This window comes from Neomonachus schauinslandi, chromosome 13, assembly GCF_002201575.2.
Source record: "Neomonachus schauinslandi chromosome 13, ASM220157v2, whole genome shotgun sequence".
Classification (NCBI taxonomy): Eukaryota; Metazoa; Chordata; class Mammalia; order Carnivora; family Phocidae; genus Neomonachus; species Neomonachus schauinslandi.
In genome coordinates this window covers 91,874,363-91,894,401 of record NC_058415.1, presented here as the reverse complement: position 1 = coordinate 91,894,401, position 20,039 = coordinate 91,874,363, and the positions used below count along the sequence as shown (strand labels likewise).

Below are 20,039 nucleotides of genomic sequence, written 5' to 3'. Positions count from 1 at the left end.
AAACTCTTTGAGGTCCTCAGTGATTTTAAAGGGTGTAAAGAGGTCCCGTGACTGCCAACGTTTGAGAACTGTTGAACTTAAACTGGTCTCTGGTTGTCCCCTGCCCTGGGAAGGGTTTGCTTAAGTCCCCTAGACTTCGGATTTGTACTCTCTTTCCGTCACTAGTGTCTTGTCACTCAGTGCGTCTGAGTCACGGCTTGTATAGACAGCGGCGTGTCCCATGGCTTGTTTCCCCACATTGCAGGCCTGTGTCTCAGCCGGCACCCTTCGCTCCCCACCATGCTGTCAGCTGTGATCTGGACCCCGGCTCCGGTGACAGTGTCAGCCTGGCCCGCTCCATCAGCAAGGATAGCTTGGCCTCCAATATCGTTAACCTGACTCCGCAGAACCAGCCACAGCCCACAGCGCTGAAGACCGATGGGAAGAGCCTTCTGAACAATGTTGATATTGAGGATGAGGATGAAGAACTTGTGGCCATCATTAGAACGGATGTGGCTCCCCATGGCGGTGACCGGGGCCTGCTGACAAGTGCCAGGTCTCCCCAGAGACTGGCAGACACCCTAGAAAGTAAGCCTGACAGTTTCTTCTTGGAGCCGTTGATGCCGGCTGTGCTCAGGCCAGCCAAGGAGAAGCAGGCGATTGCCAAGGAGGAAGAGTGTGGAGAGGGGCGGCCACGGAGCTTCACATCCAAGAGGCCCAGTGAGGGCCACCAGCCCCTGGTGCGCAAGAGGGCGCCCAGCAGTCACGGTGGTCGTGACTTGAGTAGGACTTTCACCCCGATCTCCTGTCCAGAACTTCCCGTGGCCGTGGATCCCGCACCCACTGGGCCGGGGCTGCAGGTGGCAGGGGATGCCCGTGGTGGGCTTCTGGCCAGTGGTGGCTTTGATCTGTTACCTCAGGCGCAGTCTGCCGACGGCTTCTTTCTTCACGAGGACCCCGAGGGCAGGTTTTGCGTCAGCCGTGCCAGGAGCCCCGGCGCCCACGACCCAGAGCCGTGGGCCCTCCCGAGGCAGGACTCGGACTCCGACGTCGCAGACCTGGAGGAAGCCGAGCAGGATTTCGTGGGTGAGGACCACCCTGTGGTGATGGCCAGGTACGTCGGTGAGGAGGAGTCGGCGAAGCTGCAGGAGGACATGCAGGTGAAGGAGCACGAGGACAAGGACGACGCCAGCGGCCGCTCGAGCCCATGTCTGAGCACCGTGTCGCAGATCAGCAGCGTCTCCATGGCTAGCGGCAGCGTGAAGATGACCAGCTTCGCGGAGCGGAAGCTCCAGAGGCTCAACAGCTGCGAGACCAAGTCCAGCACCAGCAGCTCGCAGAAGACCACGCCCGACGCCTCGGAGAGCTGCCCGGCCCCGCTGACAACGTGGAAGCAGAGGAGGGAGCAGAGCCCGAGCCGGCAGAACAGGGAGCACGCCAGCCTGCTGGCCTCCGAGCTCGCGCAGCTGCACATGCAGCTGGAGGAGAAGCGCCGGGCCATCGAAGCGCAGAAGAAGAAGATGGAGGCTTTGTCGGCCCGGCAGCGGCTGAAGCTGGGCAAGGCCGCCTTCCTGCACGTGGTCAAGAAGGGGAAGGCCGACGGCGCCCCCCAGCCACGGAAGCCGGACCACTTGGCGGGAGAATACGCTCAGCACAACGGAGAGGACTTTGATGGCGGGGTTTCCAAAACGGAGGAGTTTCTCCTGAAGGAGGAGGGGCGGGAAGGCGTGCTGCCATCTCCAGATGTGGACGCGGAGAGCCTGCTTCTCCTGCAGCATAAAGTGAAAGCCCCCGCCGCGCTGCCTGAGCTGGAGAAGAGCAGAGCGCTCTCCGCCGCCCTGCTGGAGGGTGCCGGCGAGGCGGTGGACGTGAGCGAGTGTGACCTATCCATCGAGAAGCTGAACGAGACCATCAGCACACTGCAGCAGGCCATCCTGCGGATCTCGCAGCAGCAGGAGCAGCTGCTCATGAAGCCCCCCGCAGCCCCGGCCCCGGGCACGACGCAGAACGCCCAGGACCAGAAGGTCAGGGCGGCCATCCACTTCGTGGAGCCGCTCTCTCCACCCGGGACGACCAGTCACCGCAAGCCTCCTCGTCTCGGGCAGGGTCGGAACTCCCGCTCGGGGAGACCGGCTGAGCTGAAAGTGCCGAAGGACAGACAGCAGGCTTCCTCCCGAAGCAAGACCCCGACGCCTAGTATAGAGACCCTCCCTCACTTACGGTCCTTCCCCCCTCGGACCCCCTCCGACCCGGGCTGGGACAGTGTTGCAGAGCCTGGAAATGACCCTCATGACAAGTGCTTCTTCGACAGCTACAGGCTCCACGATGAAAGCAACCAGCGGACATTTGTCTTGTCCTCTTCCAAAGATGCAAACATCCTGTCGGAGCAAATGAGCCTCAAAGAAGTTCTGGATAGCAGTGTGAAGGAGGCGGCACTCGGCTCCCCGGCTGTCTCCGGGAAGGAGAGCGTCCCTGTGGACGAGCCCCCGAGGAGCAAGGCCAGTCTCATCGAGGTGGACCTCTCGGACCTGAAGGCCCCCGACGAGGACGGAGAGACCGAGGGCCCCCAGAGCTCGGTGGAGCTCACCAGCGAAGGCGATCAGAAGCCGGGGGTCGGCTTCTTCTTCAAGGTAAACTGCTGCTGGTGTCCGTGTCGGATGGGCGTCGGGTGTCGTCTCTTGCCCCTGGTTGTGCGGGTGTGTTAGAAGCTTGCACCCAGAGCCGGGCCCCGCGCGCTCTCTCACCAGGACCCGACTCCACTGGAGGCACCCACGGGCACTGCCTGTTGGAGCGAGCGTGGCCGTGTGCCCCTGAGGCTTCAGTGCTGGGCCCGAATTGGGAAACCCATGTAATTTTCACGGGTCAGAAGTGTTCTCTTTCTTTTGATAGTTTTCTGACCATTTAATAAGCGTAAACATTCTTTTTTTTTAAAGATTTTTTAAAAATTTTATTTATTTGAGAGAGAGAGAATGAGAGAGAGCACATGAGAGGGGTGAGGGTCAGAGGGAGAAGCAGACTCCCCGCCGAGCAGGGAGCCTGATGCGGGACTTGATCCCGAGACTCCAGGATCATGACCTGAGCCGAAGGCAGTCGCTTAACCAACTGAGCCACCCAGGCGCCCCGCGTAAACGTTCTTAGCTCGCGGGCTCTGCGGAAGCAGGTGGGGCGCCGGGTCCGGCCTCCAGGACGAGGTCTGCCGAGCTCGAGAGCGCGGCCGGGCGGGTGGGGCGTCTCTGCAGAGGCTTCCTGTTGGGTCCCGGTGCCTTTCTGGTCGTGTTTTCTTAGTAGGAGGGGAGACGGGTTGTGGGGGCTTCCCTGCTGTCTCCCGCGACTTTCCCACAGGGCGTAGGGTGTGTGTCCTCTAACAAGCCTGCGGGCTTTATCTGGTGCTTAATGCTTTTAAAGCGGAAGGCCTGAGTATCAGAGCAGGGGCCCGCTCACGTGTGGAAACCGAGGTAAACGGGACTCTGTAGGAGACATGCGGAAAGGTCTGTCGATGGGGTTCTTTTCCGGGTGGCCACGTTGTTCCCTAGCATTTTAGCGTCTACGAAGACGGCCTCATCTGGGGAACGCGTGCTGCCTGGGAGTGCGCGCGTTGGGGGCTGTGTCCTGCGGGATGACGCGTGCCGCCTGCTTGTAGGATGAGCAGAAGGCGGAGGACGAGCTTGCCAAGAAGCGGGCGGCCTTCCTCCTGAAGCAGCAGCGCAAGGCCGAGGAGGCGCGCCTGAGGAAGCAACAGCTGGAGGCCGAGGTGGAGCTCAAGAGAGACGAGGCCCGGTAACCTGGCCCCTGGTCCGCCCCTCCCGCTCCCACGGCCATGCCCCCCTTCCCGTCCCCCAGCCCCATCCTGCCGTCTGCGGGTCTAGGCTGAGCCCTGGTTGACGTGCTTCTGGGCTCACTCCCCTCCATTCGCACGACGGTCCGCGGCTGTGGGTGCTCGTCCCAGGGTCGCGCCGCTGTGCGGGGGTGCCCGGTGTGCCCGCGTGGAGGCCGGACCGGCCCTCCGAGCCCCGCCGAGCGCGTCTGAGGAGCGCGTGTGTCCTGCAGGCGCAAGGCCGAGGAGGACCGGATCCGGAAGGAGGAGGAGAAGGCGCGACGGGAGCTCATCAAGCAGGAGTACCTGCGCAGGAAGCAGCAGCAGATCTTGGAGGAGCAGGGGCTGGGGAAGCCGAGAGCCAAGCCCAAGAAGCCACGGCCCAAGTCCGTCCATCGAGAGGAGTCGGCCAGCGATTCGGGGACCAAGTGCTCCTCGACCCGTAAGCAGGCGGGGCGTGCGGGGCGGCTGCGTGCGGCGGCGGGGTGGCCGAGGCGGGCCTCGCGGCAGCTCTCCTGTCTCAGCAGCCGACCCCCTGAGCCGGGCCCAGTCGGGCTCCAGCCTGTCCCTGGCCTCCGCGGCGACCACCGAGCCCGAGAGCGTGCACTCGGGGGGCACGCCTTCCCAGCGGTAAGGGGGGCACGTGGGGTGGACGTGGGGGGGCGGGTTGTGTGCTGTGATTTCGGGGTGATCCCCCCCACCCCCGCCAGGCTGCATCAGGGCCGTGGAGCTGGAGCACTCTGGCTTTGTAGCCTCTGCTGCAGGGCTGTGTGTTTCCCGTGAGCGAGGACGCATCCCTGAATACCCGCTGTTCCCAGATGGTGCCTCAGTGGGGCCTCTAGTCTACGCTCTGTGGTCACCAGCTGTCCTGTAGTGTCCTGGATGGCCTAGGACCCCACTCAGGACCGCGCATGGCCCTGAGCTGTGGGCCTCCTTAGTCGAGACTGGTCCTCTGCCCTCTGTCCTCCGTCACCCGGGTGCAGTTCCTGTGGTGGCCGCCCGTCGCTGGGGCTTTGCGGGACGTGGTTCAGCCTGCGTGTCTCCGGTGGCCGCTGTTTGTCGCTGTGGCCGGTGTGAGGCGGTGGCTTCTGCTGACGCGGGAGAACTTCCCTTGTGACTCAACAGTAATTTGGGAGGACGCACTGGGGACCTCATTAGTACCACCGCCAATTGCCTTGTCCCTTCTCCCTGTGTGGTGTGGGCCCCCCGTGTCCTCTGTCCTTTACTGTGTGTGTCATCCTGTGGCCATGGCCACGTGGCCCTCCTCTTCACATGTCTGGTGGCTTCTGTCACCGGGGCCGTGGACAGGGCCCACGTCAGGGACTCTGGGTCCTGGCTGGGGTTTTGCTCCGCTGCTCGGTCACCTGGGCTGGCCGGCCCCCTTGGGGGCAGCCCCCAAGGCTGCTTTGCCAGCACTGGCTGGGCTCCGTGGAGACTGCCCCGAGGGGTGCCCTCAGGCCCGTCCGGGGTCAGAGAGTCGTTGAGACCCGGGGTTTTGGACTCCAGCCCCCTGTGCTCCCTCCCTCGCTCCCTCCCTCCCTCCGGGGGTCTTGCCTGCGGTGTGTCAGCAACACAGATGTCCCAGACTGTGTCCGGCAGGGAGCCAGTGCTGCTTCCCTGCTCCACTGGGGTGGCGCCTAAGACAGACCTCTGATGGAGGCCAGCGTCCCTCCAGGGTGTCTGCTTTCGTCACACTGTTGTACCCGAGGCGTCGGACTTCTGTGTTTTGCCCAGTTTATAGTTGTGCTCCGTGGGGCGGAGGGCGGGTCAGACGGGGTTGCCCCCCTGCATTGCCGCCCGTCTCCTCCACCGCGGACGTTCCCTCTTGCCTGGATGGTGTGGGCTGGCTGGTGTCGGGTGGGCTCAGCCAGCCAGTGTGGGCGGTGGGCGAGGGGGTGCCCGTGACCATCCCTGCCCTGCCCCCGTTGCCCCTCTCCTTCAGCAGAGTTGAGTCACTGGAAGCCTTGCCCACACTGAGCCGCAACGCCAGCAGGAGCACGGACAGAGACTGGGAAACAGCGTCCGCAGCATCCTCTCTCGCCTCCGTGGCCGAATACACAGGTAACGGCCTCGCTCCCCATGGAGGTCACGGGCGTGTGTCCCTGCCGGGGTGGGGCAGGCTGTACTTGGCTCTCCAGCCACCTGAGTGGCTGGCGACGTGCCTTTCTGTCCCTGTGGCCTCACGCTGAGTAGTGTGTCTTGGCACTGGGGAACCTTAGACTTTCGAAACTATTTCTCGGTTTTGTCTTTTTTATATCAAAGTAAGTGAAACTAGAAGGGGGACAAACTAATAATCACTTTGATCCTTTTCTAGTTTATTTAAAGTTCATAACTCGGAATGAATTCTTTCACATAGATTTGAAGCAGCTGTTACTTTCCCTTTCTAAAAGCCTTGACCTCGCTGACCCAGCCAGCCTGCTGCTTGGCTCTGGGGAACTGGGGTTTTTTTGCGCGTGTGAGCATGCAAGTGTGCATGCCTTAGAGTATACGTCTGTGACTCTTGCCTGTTTTCACAGGTCCCAAGCTCTTCAAGGAGCCCAGTAGCAAGTCAAACAAACCGATTATTCACAATGCTATTTCTCACTGCTGTCTGGCCGGAAAAGTGAATGAACCTCACAAGAATTCAATATTAGAGGCAAGTATCAAATGTCAGCATTCAGTTTTTTTCTTTAAGTGGCGTATAGTTGGCACACAATGTTATGAACCATTAGATTTTTATGTAGAATGAAGGGCTTTTCCTAAAACAGAAGCTCACTGTTCACACGTTTGGGCTGCCTGGTGCGGCCCCGCTGCTGGTGCGTGGGAGAGAGCGCACTCACATGGGAGCCGTCCGCTCGGCGCTCCGTGGCTCAGGGGGAGGGACGGCTTGAGGAAGAGCAGGCTTCAGACGAGCCAGAGTCAGACTGCTGTCCTGGGGACAGAGCTGGAGTCCAGGGCAGGGCCCTATGGTGCGAAGCAAGTGGCGAGAACCAGTAGCCTCTGTGGGTTAGCCGGGGCGGGGTGACTGCGGGTAGCGGAGGGGGCCGGGTGGTTTCTGCACTCTGATGCCTGTGGCCAAGGCGGTGTCGGCTGGAGACCGAAGGAATTGGCAGAGGTGTCCTGAGGGATGAAGGGGAGCACGGCGGCAGGAGGGGGCTCCAGTTTCAGCTCCCGGATCACTGGAGAGATGGAAGTTTGGTGGTAAAATGCCTGTTGTTTGGTTCTGTTGTGCTGACCGCTGCCTCCCTGCGGGCAACTGATCACACCTTATGTGAGAATGCGGTCAGACCTCGGTCATTTCAAGGTGAGCTGATGGTGGTCAGCAAGACGATCTGCAAGGCAGTTGGCAGGAGAGGGTCAAGGTTAGGACTTGGACGCCCTTAGCCTCACTGGCACTCAGTGTCGGGGGGAGCGATGCTCTGTGCACCATGCAGGGGTGGGGTACGCCGCTCCTTCGGTGTATCACGCTGGTCTGGATGCTGGGGACCAGTCAGGGAGCAAACCCAAAGGTCCGGGCTGTGAAGCTGACATCGTGGGGAGTGAGGCGGCCCCTGATAGAGGAGTTTGTGGGCTTCTTCCGGGGCAGGCAGGGCACGGTGCCTGCTCTGTGGGGCTTGGCGCTGGTGTTGGGGCGTGAAAACGCCACAGACTGTGTGGATGAATGGGCGTGGCTCCGTCCCATAAAACTGTTTAGAGCAGCAGGTGGTGGCCGCGCTTGGCCGTGCTGTAAGCGAGGAAGCGACCAGTAACCTGGGAGAGGCGGAGGAGGGTGGGATGAGAGCCTGGGGGAAGGATGCTGCAGGCAGCTGGGAGCATGGCACGCACGGTAGCACGTTGGTGGGGGGCCTGGGGGAGCTCGGGGCAGGTCAGAGGGCACGGGGCAGCTCCCACAGGGTCTCTGTTGGCGGAAGGACCCCAGCTTTGCTTTCAGTGAAGTGGTGAATGCAGCTGTGGGCGGAGGAGGGCCCAGAAACAACCCGCCCTGATTCACAGTCATGTTGACTAGCGGGCCGAGGATAGACGTGAGGGGAGCGAGGATGCGAAAGGAGGCTGGTGCCTGGGACGGGCCGCCGGCGTGGGGGGCGTGGGGGGCGTGGGGCGGGCAGGAAGGGCCCAGTGCCTGGAGTGCTGCTTATTTGCATCTTGCCCTGTGTTTAAACACAATTTTTATTTAGTTGGAAGTCAGTATTGTGTACACTTTTGGATTCTGGTTCCAGAATCCATTAATCTTTTAAAATATATATTTGTGTGTTAATATATTTGAGTTCATCACAAGCCTATTATATTCTCACAAAACTAATAGGTATTTATGACAAATAAGTCTGTTTTCTAAAACAGAATTAATTAGAAGAGTGGATTTGTTTTACATTTTTACAAGTCTTCTAAATTCCTGGCTCTACAGAGGACGGCTGGGTCCCTGTCCACTTCTGTAGCCGTTACAGGAACGACCGTCCCCAGCCTCCGGAGAAGCCCCTTGCCGCGGGCCGAGAGGGTGAAGGCAGAGCCTGGCCGCTGCTGCAGGAGGGTGCTGGGCTCAGAGACCCCTGGCGGGGGGAGGTGCTGGGGTAGGCGGTTCAGCTGGGGCTTTAACAGGAAAGTGGTCTGGAATTCAGAGCACAACACAGCGGACCCTGTAATGAGCACCCACAGTGCTGCTTGCCTCGGGCTCCTGTGGGTGACCGCGTCCCTGAGGTGTCGTTCACACACACAGACCTGCAGGTCGGCGATTTTCCGTCTGCTTGCCAAGTAATGCGGCTGTCAGCGCTGATTCCAGCACAGAAAGAAACCCTGTCCCCACCTGCCCTCCCTGCAGCCCCCGGCTCCCACCAACCTGCTGTCTGTCTCTGGACGGGCCTCGCCTGCATGCGTCCCATGAAGGGGATCCCGTGCAGGGTGGCCTTTTGGGGCTGTCTTCTCCCCCAAAGCATCCCGGCTTTGTCTCATCCCTGTTCAGTGCGTGTCAGCACCTCACTCCTTTTCGTGGCCGAATCCTACTCCATCGTGTGGATGGGCCCCAGTTGGTTTATCCGTTCTCCAGTTGAAGGACGCCTGGCTTTCCACTTTTCTGATGGTGGTGAATGCTGCTGGTCAGCAATCACATCCGAGGTTTTGTGCGGAAGCTTCGGCTTCTCTCGCGTCTCCACCTCAGACAAGAACCGCTGAGCCACAGGGTGACACTGTGCTTGACGTTCCGGGCAGCTGCCCAACCGATTTCCGCTCCCTGCGGCCACGTGGGAGGCTCCGGTCTCTGCACCGCCCCCAGCACTTGCTGTCGTCTTCCTGTTCGGTTGGGGCTCTCCCAGTGGGCGCGAGTGCTGTCCCAGTGTGGGTTTTCGTCTGCGTTTCTCTGGTGGCTCGTGATGTCGTGTGTGACTTTTCTCTCCCATTTCCAAAGCATTGCTTCTCGCACACCTCGACTTCTAAGTCAGGTGTCGGGGGCAGGTGCCGTGCCCCCGACTGTCCGAGTGGGAAGACTGGAGCCCCGGGCTGTGGGTGGGCCTTCCCGAGAGCGGGTGGCCCGGTGGCCCTGGGCTCGGGCAGCGCCCACGGAGCGCCGGAGCAGCTCTGAGTGTTGGAGCGACTCTCAGGCCCACATCTCTGTTCCTTTACCCCCCGGTACAGGAGCTGGAGAAGTGTGACGCCAATCACTACATCATACTGTTCCGCGACGCCGGCTGCCAGTTCAGGGCGCTTTACTGCTACTATCCTGACAGCGAGGAGATCTACAAACTAACGGGCACGGGGCCAAAGAGCATCACCAAGAAAATGATTGACAAGCTGTACAAATACAGCTCAGACCGAAAACAGTTTAACCTGATCCCAGCCAAAACCATGTCCGTCAGCGTGGACGCGCTCACTATTCATAACCACCTGTGGCAGCCCAAGCGGCCCGCGGTGCCAAAGAAGACCCAGCCCCGCAAATGACACCAGTGCTAGCGGGCGGGTCTGAAGGGCGCGCGGGCAGGATCGGTAGTTGCTCTTTTCTTCCGTTTGGGTACGAAGTGTGCATAGTCACAGACCTTCCCCAGAGAGGCTCCCAGTGAACCACGGAAAACCCTCCCTTGGCTCCCAGCGCACACAGGATGCCGGACGGAGCGAGGCGGGGGACGAGGCACTGCGTTCAGCAGCTCACGGAGGCCACGGCCGCTGCTGACCTCGGAGGGTCAGACGAGGGGTGCGCGTGTCTCGAGGTCTCCAGGCCGTGGATCCCTTTACTTGAAGTTCTCCTTCAGTGTGAATGGAAAGTGACCCCCTCTGCTTTGTCCCCTCCTATCCCACCCCCTTTTGCACGTGACCTGACGCCCCTCGTGCTGACCAGCTGGGGTCCCGGGAGATGAGTGGGCTGGGCTCGGTCTCGGGTCAGGGTGTTGGAATGTCTTTAGGAAAGGGATCTGAATTGGGGGGATCTTGTTCATTTGAGAAATTGTATGATATTTATTGATTGTGTCTACTGCCAATGTTTATATCCAGTTCTAAGATTTCTGAAAAAAATTCTTGTTCTTTGCTGCTCAGAAAACGTTTACTGAAAATACCAGTTCACTAAAAGCACTGAAAATCTGCAAAGTCTGTCTTCTGCTAAGATGCCGTTTACAGGCGTGGAGACGCTTCTTGCTGGCACGCGACCGTGGCAAGGGGTACGGTCAGCCGGCATCTGCCTGACTGGAAATAGGCAAACAGAGCAAATTCTAGCCATCGCTCGCGAAGTTTTGGATAGTACTCTAATGATTTGTTCACTTTAATAAAGACAGATTTTGGTAAAGTAGACTATTTTTCACTCTGAGCATGTTTCTCTGGAGAGGTGATGCCCTTCAGCTGATGGTTCCTTTAGTGGGTTTATGGTGTCCTGACCCGTCCATCTTGATTCTGGCTTCTGAGGAGCCGCATGCCCTGCGAGGGGTGTGCGGGGCTCCGTTTAGATGGACCATTCTATCCTGCGTATTTAAAAACAATGTAAGTGGTTATTCGCAGTTATGTTGGAACTCCAAGTGAGCGGAACGGCTCTGGATCCCCTCCGTGTTGGTTCAGACGATCGTTCGCGCTTCTCCCGACCAGATGCTCCTGGGAGACAGGTGCGCCCAGCCCCGCCTGGCCTTCACGCGGCTGCAGTCCTGCCGACGCTGATTGACCGGCGGCTCCGAGCCCTGGTCTGAGCCAGCCGCCGGAAGATTCTGGAGTCACTTGCGTTAGTTTTGCACCTTTCCTTGGAAGTATTACTTGAATCTATCTCGAGCTGCAGAAAACCCTAAAGAGGAATAGAGAAAGTCAGACACACGTCACTGCTCCCTAACTTCAGGTAGGATGAAAGGTAGGTGAGTTCTGTACCTGAGGAAGGAAGGAACAGGCTACAGGACACGGGAAGGAACTGTGGGCCCGCCTCCCACCTCCTCCCGTTGCCCGCGCCGTCCTCCGAAGACGCCCGGGTGTGTAAGTTCTGTGAGGGCAGCAGCTCGCCCTGTGACTGAGTAGCAGGGGCCGTGTGATCCTGGAAGCGGAGCACTAAGGGGTCCTGAGCGAACTGTCTTGTTCCCGTGCTTGTCACTTGTGTGTTCATTTCTCACTGTGTGTTTGATATTCTATTTATTTTAAGAAATCACTAAAATGTAATAAAGTAACTAATTTGCTTTTTATTGATCACACGTGTGTGAGGCTGCTGTGGCTCCTTGCTTTAGAGGACTCCCCTTCGTTTTTCGGTAACAAGCACTCCTCTCCGAGAAAGTCACGTCCTTCTGTCTTGGGGAGTAGGGAGGCTTTCTGACCAGCTGCTTCCTTCGTGAGGTCAAACCTTGTGAGCGCTTCTCTGCCGACTCACAAGGAACAGGGTCCTGTTGAAGTAAGTGGAATGTGATGATGATGATGATTTTTTTTAGATTTTATTTATTTGACAGAGATACAGCGAGAGAGGGAACACAAGCAGGGGGAGAGGGAGAGGGAGAAGCAGGCTGCCCGCTGAGCAGGGAGCCCAATGCGGGGCTCGATCCCAGGACCCTGGGATCATGACCTGAGCCGAAGGCAGACGCTCAACGACTGAGCCACCCTGAGGTGCCCCGAATGCGATTATTTTTAAGGAAGACTCAGGTGCTCCTGGCATAGAGCTGGGAAATTACGTTCCTGCCCGACCTCTGGGTAAATCCTGGGTTTTCTTGATGTGATTAGTCAACATACGGAATATCTCGAACATCATCCGCATGCAGTCTCTTTTCACTGTTTGTTATGTCAACAGGCACTAACTTAGCAGCTGACATTTTTTTTTAAAAGAGTTTATTTGAGAGAGGGAGGATGCGAGAGCACAAGCAGGGGGAGCGGCAGAGGGAGAGGGAGAAGCAGACCTCCCCGCTGAGCAGGGAGTCCAACATGGGCTTGATCCCAGGACCCCGGGATCACGACCCGAGCTGAAGGCAGATGCTAACTGACTGAGCCCCGCAGGCGCCCCAGCAGCTGACATTTCTGACATCCTGTCTTCAGGCCAGTGCATGCTGACATGGCCGATGGAAGCATTTGGGGTTCTTTGTGCATTGATTGGTATAGCAAACTTCTTTACTATGAAAAACTTCAGACCCATGGGATGCATTTTGTCGAGATTTTAGTCCTTTCTGGCTTGATGTGGCAAACATTTTTCAGTTCTTTAGGACTGCATTATAGCTTTGTAAACGTTTCATTCCCAAAGCCTCTACGGTATTTGTGTCACGTTGTAAACTTCTTATGATGGAAAGGTAGCACATCTTTTTATTGCTTCTTGGAATTCTGAATGAAGTCAAGCTGCGCTTGCCTAACCACAGAATCTAACTTTGTAGAGAAAGTCAATCAGATGATTGACGTTTACATGTAAGTCCTTGGTCCTGACGTAGAGTGCCAGGAGCCCGAAGGGTTGGTGTTTTAAGATGGATGACACTCGAGCAAGTGAGTCCTCCCTTGACATTTCTCTCGCGTCCATACACACGTGTGCATGAGTGTCGTAGAGATGGATGTGTGCATGCGCAGGTGGCCCCTCTCACCGTGGGGCCTTCCGCCCTGTGTCCTCCGTGCGCCGCTCCCAGAGCCGTCTCTGGTCAGGTGTTTAGGCCCCAAGCCTGCTCTTCGATGAGGTGGAGATGAGGAGAATCATTCTAAGTTCACTCCTGGGCTGTACTTCTGCTCCTTGTGACTGTGGTTGTCCTCTGCAGGGGAAAGTACTGACCTGAATAAACTTTCCTTTTGGAAGGAACTTGGGTTAAGATTAACTTGGGTCACCTTTGATGATGGGTGCTGACTTGTGTGGATGGGCCTTGACTTCGCACCTCTTTCCGTCAGAGTGTGTCACGCGCGGAAGGGACCCGGGGCATTGCTGCTCGCATCCGTCCGCACCGGCCGAGAGCAGGACGTACCCAGGGTGGCATCTTCGGTCAGCAGCTCCGGGCGCCTGGCTGCAGTCTCCTTGATGGCGCCCCTGGGTCCGGTGTCGCCGGCAGACCTGTGCTGGGGGTTCTGTCTTCAGTTGCACGTGAAGGCCCGAGCCGTGGATGTGGCCTGAGATCTCGGGGAGGCACTTGGCCTGAAAAGCGTCTCAGTGTCCCTATCCTGCTGTCTGCTTCTCTCCGTCCTGGGAAAATCCTTGTGCTCGTTTGTCTGACAGTGAGCAGAGAGGGATGATCCCCGCTCTCTGCCTCACGTGGTCCTCGTGCTTTAGAAAGAGCAAGTTCTGAATTATCTCCTAAATAACAAGGGAAGTATCTCGCCAAAGCCACTTATAATTTATGAGTATAGAGCGATGAGTGATGAGTAATGAGTAATAGAGCAAAGAAATGTAGTAAAAATCTCCACGTACAGGCATGCAGTTTGTGAAAAGTTTGTTTCAGAGAAAATAACTTCTTGGCAATGAAAACATTGGGTTGCTTCCTCTGCGGAGAAGCAGCAACAGTGTTAAGACCATTTCCCATGACAGCCAAGGCCAGGCGCGTGTCCTACAAAGGCCAGAGGCTAATGGACGTGGCGTCTGCAGATTGGTCGTCTTGACGGGACGCAGCTGGCCTGCCTGGCGCTCTGGGTGCCTCGGCCTGGGCGGGAGTCAAGGTCCTGACCTCGGCCCGGCTGTCCCGCGTTGGGGTTGCTGGAAGATGCTCCTGGCGGGTCCGTGCACGGGGTCCCCGCCGATGGCAAGGGCGGTGGCGGTCTCGGGAGGACGTTGCTGCCTCCGCAGACCCAGGTGGAGACAAGCCCACGGTACCACGCACGAGACGGTCTCGTGCCATTTGGCTCTCGTTCTAGAACGAAAGGCACAGAAGGGTCCCTCGCTGTCTCACACCGTCACCAAGAGGAAGTCACGTGGACCCTCGTGGTACTGCTTCCCCCGTGGGTTAAGTGGCATGTGGGGTCCTGGGCCGTGATGGGGGGTGTCCGAGGGGCCTCGTTTGTAAGCCGTTACTTTTAGTCGAGCTGATGAAACTCTTCAGTTTTGCAAGAGGCAGAATTTACTTTTTGCCTTTTTATTCCACATGGTAAGTTTTTGTTGGTTTCATTACAAAACAATCCTTGTTCTTTTTTTGAACTGAAGCAGAACATACCTATAGAAAAGTAAATGAATCACAAGCGTACGGCATAATACGTTTTCACAAAGTGCTTTTTAAAATTCTTAAATGAACAGTTCCGAATATTTGTCAGCCAAGTTCTCCCTAGGATAGTTTGCTCCTCTGTTCTGCTTATCTGTCGGTATCTTGTCCACTTGAGTAGGCGTCTAGCTGACCAGCTTCGTACCCACTTCTGCCCCGTTGGGGTGATGCGAAGGCAAAGCGCAGTCAGAGACCATTGGCGGGGTTGAAAGGCACCGCTGTTTCATATTTTGTGCGTGTATTTATTCAAATCAGACTCTGGTGCAGCCGGCAGATACCCCCGAGTTTAACAGGCGGTCAGTTCCTGGTCCGCTTGGGCGCACGCGGACCCGGGGAGGGTGGGCCAGCACGGACTAAAGCAGACTGACCGGGTCCGGGTTGGGGCATTATGCACGTCCTTCCCTTGGAGTCACACCGGCTGTTCCTCTGCTGGGTGTGAAATGCAGTGTCCGGAGTGCCGAGGGCCGGGCCAGGGCAGTGAAGAGCCGGGCGAGGGGGCCTGGGGCCGGCACAGGATCCTGGAGGGCCCGCAGAGGACACCTTCCCCTCGCTGTTTGCACTCAGGCTGGGCGGTTGGCACCAGATGGGCATGCTGTAAAACTGGGTTAAACTTCCCATTGGGTTGAGGTCCGGGGACACGGAGGCCTTGCTCCTGCACCCCGACTGAAGCGTTGCGAGGAAGGTTGTGTGAGGAATCCCGTGCGACCCTGGGAGCGCGGGGGACTGGGGGAGGCACGGGGCCACGACGCCACACCGAACTCTGCGGGGACCGGAGCGCGGTAGCGTGGACGGCCCGTGCAGCCGGGACAGTGGCTGAGCAGAGTCACCGCCTTGGTCAGACGTGGACCGGGGATCCCACGAGGAGGGGAGGGGAGGGTGTGTGCTCTTGGGGCGTGTGCTTGGTGGGGGCCCTTCTTGCCTGGAGTCTCCCTTACAGGAAGGTCACGGGCGTTTTCAGGGTGGGAGTAGATAGCCACAGAGTCCGTGGGCCTCCAGGAGCCCGCCCGGTGCTGCCCAGCCCTCCAAGCGCCCAGGAGCAGTGTCCAGAAGGGCTTTGTGCAGGCCCGGGGTGGGAAGGCCTCACCTCAAGTGACCTTAAGTGGTGAAAAAGTGGCACCCTCGAGGGGCTGGGCCCGCTCTGGTCGCCTAGCCTCTGACTGACCCCTGCGGGCTTGCGAGGAGGCCCGCGGAGGGCTGGGCGCTGTGTCAGGCACGCGCGGCAGCCCCCGGTGCCCCGTCGCCTTGGTCCTGGCGATCAGCATCCTCAGGCGGACCAGAGGTGGGAGGGGGAGAGACGGGTCGGTGTTCCGGTGTAAGTGGCCATGCTCGGGCGACGTCACACAGCTTTATGGGAAGACAGATGGCAGCCTCACGCCCACTTTGTCACGCGGCGCACTCCCCGCCAGCCACTTCAGAGGTGCCCAGGGTCTGTGTGCTCTGCGTCCTGCATCTGGAGATGGAGAGCTGGAGGTGGTGGTGGTTTAAGGTGAATTTGCATCTTCCTTCCGAGCGCTTACAAGTAATCGTTTACTGCGGTCCTGCCTTTTCTGCCTTCAGATAAACCTGCTAAGGCAGCCCTTGTCTGGAAGCCCCATTAGAGGCAGCGCTTCTGTCGCTCAGGACGAGGGCACGAGGGCGGGGAGCCGGGAGGGCGGGCTGCTCACATTGTGGGCGGCTCTTGCAGGGCCCCCAGGCCTGCGCCCCCCGAGCGACTCTTGTAGCCTGGACTGGGAGTGGATTCGTTGACCAAAACAGTCCCGGCTTTCCAGACAATTACATTTGATTTCTGTTTACTTAAAAACTAACAGTTCCGTGGAAAGTGTGAGATGTGTGGATAGCTCACGCTGTGCCGGGCACCTGCGGGCGTGGACGCCCCCTCGGGGCCGCACGGCCGGTTCACCCCGCCGTCCACACGGCTCGCCCTGTCCTCATGGAGCTGCGGAGACGGTTTCCAGAGGCACCGTGACTTGGAGTCTCCAGGAAAGAATGCTGCCGGTAAGACCACGCCAGCCCGCTGATCCTGAGACAGCTGTGATTTGAGAGATGCTCAGATGCAGGGGGAGAGGCGGCGAGTACGTCCCAGACCCACGAAGCGGGCAGACCGCGCAGGGAGGAGAGGAGACGAGCCTGGGAGCCCTGGTGTCTCAGGGCAGGTCAAGGGGAGGACGTCGCCACGTTCCTGGCCCCGGTGCTCCTGCCAGTGCTAAGGCCTGAGTGCAGCTCAGGGGCTCACGGGGACCCTGGGAATCCGGGCTTCGGGGCGCATGGGCCGCCCTGACGGTTTCACCAGCGAGCACTCGCGGGGGAGCCGTCATTCCAGGGGCATCCGGGTCACACGTGCCTCCTCTCCTGGGAGCCTCCGGCTCGTTCTCCGGGCCCGCGTTTAAGTGGATTGCTTTCACTGCTTGGTACTTTTTTCTTAGTGATTCATAGAAATTTAAAAAATAAACAGCAATCTTAGATGACGCAAGCTGCACATATGGCAAATCGTGGCTTTTTGACGGCAACATTGGCGTTTGGAACACAAGCTCATCTCGGGGGCTTTTTTTTTTTTTTTTTAAAGATTTTATTTATTTATTTGAGAGAGAGAATAAGAGAGAGAGAGCAGGAGAGGGGGGAGGGTCAGAGGGAGAAGCAGACTCCCTGCCGAGCAGGGAGCCCTATGCGGGACTCGATCCCGGGACTCCAGGATCATGACCTGAGCCGAAGGCAGTGCTTAACCAACTGAGCCACCCAGGCGCCCCCATCTCGGGGGCTTTTACCGAGTGTTTCCCTGATCACGGTGGAGGAGAGCACGTTTCTGCGTCTCTGTTGGTCATTTTGAGTTTCCTCTTTTGTAAGATGTCTGTTCAAGTGTTTTGCCTCTTTTTCTGTTGGGTTGTCTTTTTTCTTGTTAATTCACAGCAGGTAAGTTTTTGAAAGATAATACAGAAAAGATAATATAAATGGCCCACTCTGTGACTTTCCACCATTTTGTTGGTGTTGTGATAAACACGTTTTTCAGGTTTATTTGGCCCAGGTACCCTTGTTCTTACTAGAGCTGCTGTGAGTTTACGGCGGTGTTTTTGAAATGAGCTTCACGTGTACAGCTGGTATTCTGGGCTGTGTTCGGGTCCTCGAGCACCAGAGCTGGCTTTCGCAGCCGTGTGTGAGGTGGGAGCCCTGTAGCATTTGTCCGCGGAGGCCTGATGACCAGACCCTTTGGAGCGCAGCCCCTTCCCCAGCGTCCCACTGTGCTGCCATGGGGCTCCTGTGGCGGTCTCAGGCCTGCTGGCACACGTGGGAGGCGGAGAGACCACCCCACAGGCGCCCACAGCCTCGTCTCCAGAACCTGTGTGTGACTGTGCTTGGTTGATGGTGAACGGGGTAAGGCCGCGGAAGGAACTGGGCTTGCTTCTCAGCTGACCTTGAGATGGGAGGTGACGCTGCTTGTCCGTGGAGCCCAGGGGGCCACAGGGACCCTCAGAAGTGCAAGAGGGAGGCAGCCGAGGGTCAGAGGAGGAGCCGTGGCAACAGAAGTGGGGTGCAGGGAGGTGCCACGTGGCCGGCTTTGTCCGTGGACGAAGGGACCAGGAGCCCGGGAACATGGGTGGCCTCCAGGATCCAGAAAAGGCAAGACACAGGTCCTCCCTGAGGGCTTCCAGAAAGGAGTGAAGCCCGCTGACCCCTTTTTCTTACCCAGTGAGGCCGGGGTTGCATTTCTGAGCTCCCCGAACTGGTGAGAGCGTCCATTCGTGGTGTTGGAAGCTGCTATGCCTTGGCAGCTCCTCGCCGCGGTCGGAGCCAAGCCGGCTGCCCGTGTCTGCGGCACGTCGTGCGGGTCTTACTCCCTGTGGCCTGCTCACGGGCCGTGGTATTTATGAAGTCAGCCGCTCCCATCAAGAATGTCTTGAATCCTTTTGCATGTCATTGTCTACATGCTCCCACAACCATCCTCAGAAATTTGCAGTCTTAAATGTCTTTGTTAAAAATCAAGAAAGATTGAAAAAAAAACCTGGAAGGAAGAAGAAATTCAGCATGTGAAAAGCAGACACCGATGAGAGAACCAGACACAGAGGAACCGGTCGGTGAGACCAGCCCGGCTGTGCCCTGGACCCCGACCGGAGGAAGCATGGGGGTACAAACCGCGTCCGCTTCTTACCGATGGGCGGGCGTACAGAAGCCGAGCTCAAGTAGCACAGTGGATCCCGCGGTGTTTTGGAAGACGAGGACATCACAGGAACGGAAATGTCTTGGCGTAATCCACACTAACAGCGTAAAAGAGAAAAACTGTGTGTGAAAACAGTTGCTAACACTCAAGATGTACTCGTCAGTTTTGCAGTTAGAACTGCTGTAATTGACTACACCTGCCAGAGACTTCCAGCAAACTCCACATTTGACAGTGGGACACAGGAGGGGTCCCCGTGCAGGTCAGGATGGAGGCCAGGTTGCCTTTGGTCACCGTAACTAGGCAAGGCGTTCCTGGACGTCCGAGCCATCGTAATAAGAAAAATGAGGTACGACGTGTAAAAGTAAACAAAGGAAGCCTCGTTGAAAGCGGGGTCTCCCCTTGCGTTGTGACGGGAAGAGCCTGTTGGGTTCCCCATCCCCAGCAGAAGGAAGGGGGCCTGCGGGCACTCGGTGAAGCAGCCCCTCCCGGCCACCGCCGCCGGACGGGCCTGTGGCTCACCCTACACGCTCGTCCTGGGTTGTAAGTCTCTGCTATTCCCAAATAAACTCATTTTGCTGCTAAAATAGCTGGCTTTTTTGTTTATTTAAGGTCAACAAAAGGTAGGAAAAGAAAAACCCAGGTGGTTATTATTTGCAGAAATGTGAAAGTCCTCTTAGAAAAGCAAAAATGAACAGATGACCAGTATTTAAGTCCAGAGAGGTGGCCGGTAACAATCCAGCATGTGAACCAGCGTTTCTGGACCCACTCGTAACCAGCTGCGTCAGGAAATGCATTGTGCAAAGGGGTCATGGAGCAGGAAGACTAGGACGTCCCTGGGAAGAAGCCCAGTATGAAGTGCGCAGGACGCTGCGGTCACTTAGGACATACTTGGAAGCAGGGCGGTGGCCAGGGCTCAGCTGGGGAGATTCCGCCACCCAAGTGGGTCTACAAATGGAATGCCGCCCCAAGCAAAAGTCCCCAGAGACCTAGTGTGCGGTTTGATCAACTGACTCTGGGTTTGGATTTGGGGACCAAGGACAAGACAGCCCTGAATTTGGTGCCTGCTGTCGTCCTGTCTTCCAGGTTTGGAGAGGGGCTTTGGGGCCCCTGGTGCCTCTTGTCCATCTCAGCTCCCTTTGCTGGGGCCCCAAGTGCTCAGCACCAGCTCTCAGAGGAGGTGCTGGGGGAAGGGGTTCCCCTTGGAGGACCCCTGAGCCCCCATGTACAGCAGGACAGCTGGGCTCCAGCCAGTGGGGCCGCCTCAGAGCTCAGGGTGGGTGATGAGCACCCCGGGACCCCTCCTGTCCTGAAGGGCCAGGACCCCGAGATGGGACGGAAGAGGGGGCTGTGGCAGATGCCCAGAGCGAGCCTGGAGCCCGCAGTGTCTCGGGACACGGGACAGCGCAACAGGGTGGCCTGGTGAACAGTCCTCCCGGCAACCTGGAGGGACCCTGGAGGCATGGTGCCGGCGGCCGTGAGGAGCCTGCCTGGGAGCCAGGCACACCGGAGACCTCCGGGGAACCCTGTCTGAGGA

The 20,039-nt window shown here is 58.2% G+C and overlaps 1 protein-coding gene across 4 annotated transcripts in view; it reads left to right on the top strand.

The window, feature by feature from the left end:
- Positions 1 to 10,851, top strand: part of CAMSAP1 (calmodulin regulated spectrin associated protein 1) — a 59,984-nt gene extending 49,133 nt beyond the window's left edge. The window contains exons 11-17 of one of the 4 annotated variants that reach the window (XM_021690995.1): positions 245 to 2,609; positions 3,620 to 3,756; positions 4,027 to 4,235; positions 4,321 to 4,423; positions 5,739 to 5,854; positions 6,310 to 6,428; positions 9,395 to 10,851. In XM_021690995.1, the coding sequence (XP_021546670.1) occupies positions 245 to 2,609; positions 3,620 to 3,756; positions 4,027 to 4,235; positions 4,321 to 4,423; positions 5,739 to 5,854; positions 6,310 to 6,428; positions 9,395 to 9,697 (3,352 nt within the window). In that variant the 3' untranslated portion in view covers positions 9,698 to 10,851. Of the gene's footprint in view, positions 1 to 244; positions 2,610 to 3,619; positions 3,757 to 4,026; positions 4,236 to 4,317; positions 4,424 to 5,735; positions 5,855 to 6,309; positions 6,429 to 9,394 lie in introns of all 4 variants that reach the window. The other 3 variants (XM_021690994.1, XM_021690993.1, XM_021690992.1) reach the window with 3 other exon arrangements.
- Positions 10,852 to 20,039: the final 9,188 nt, after the last annotated feature.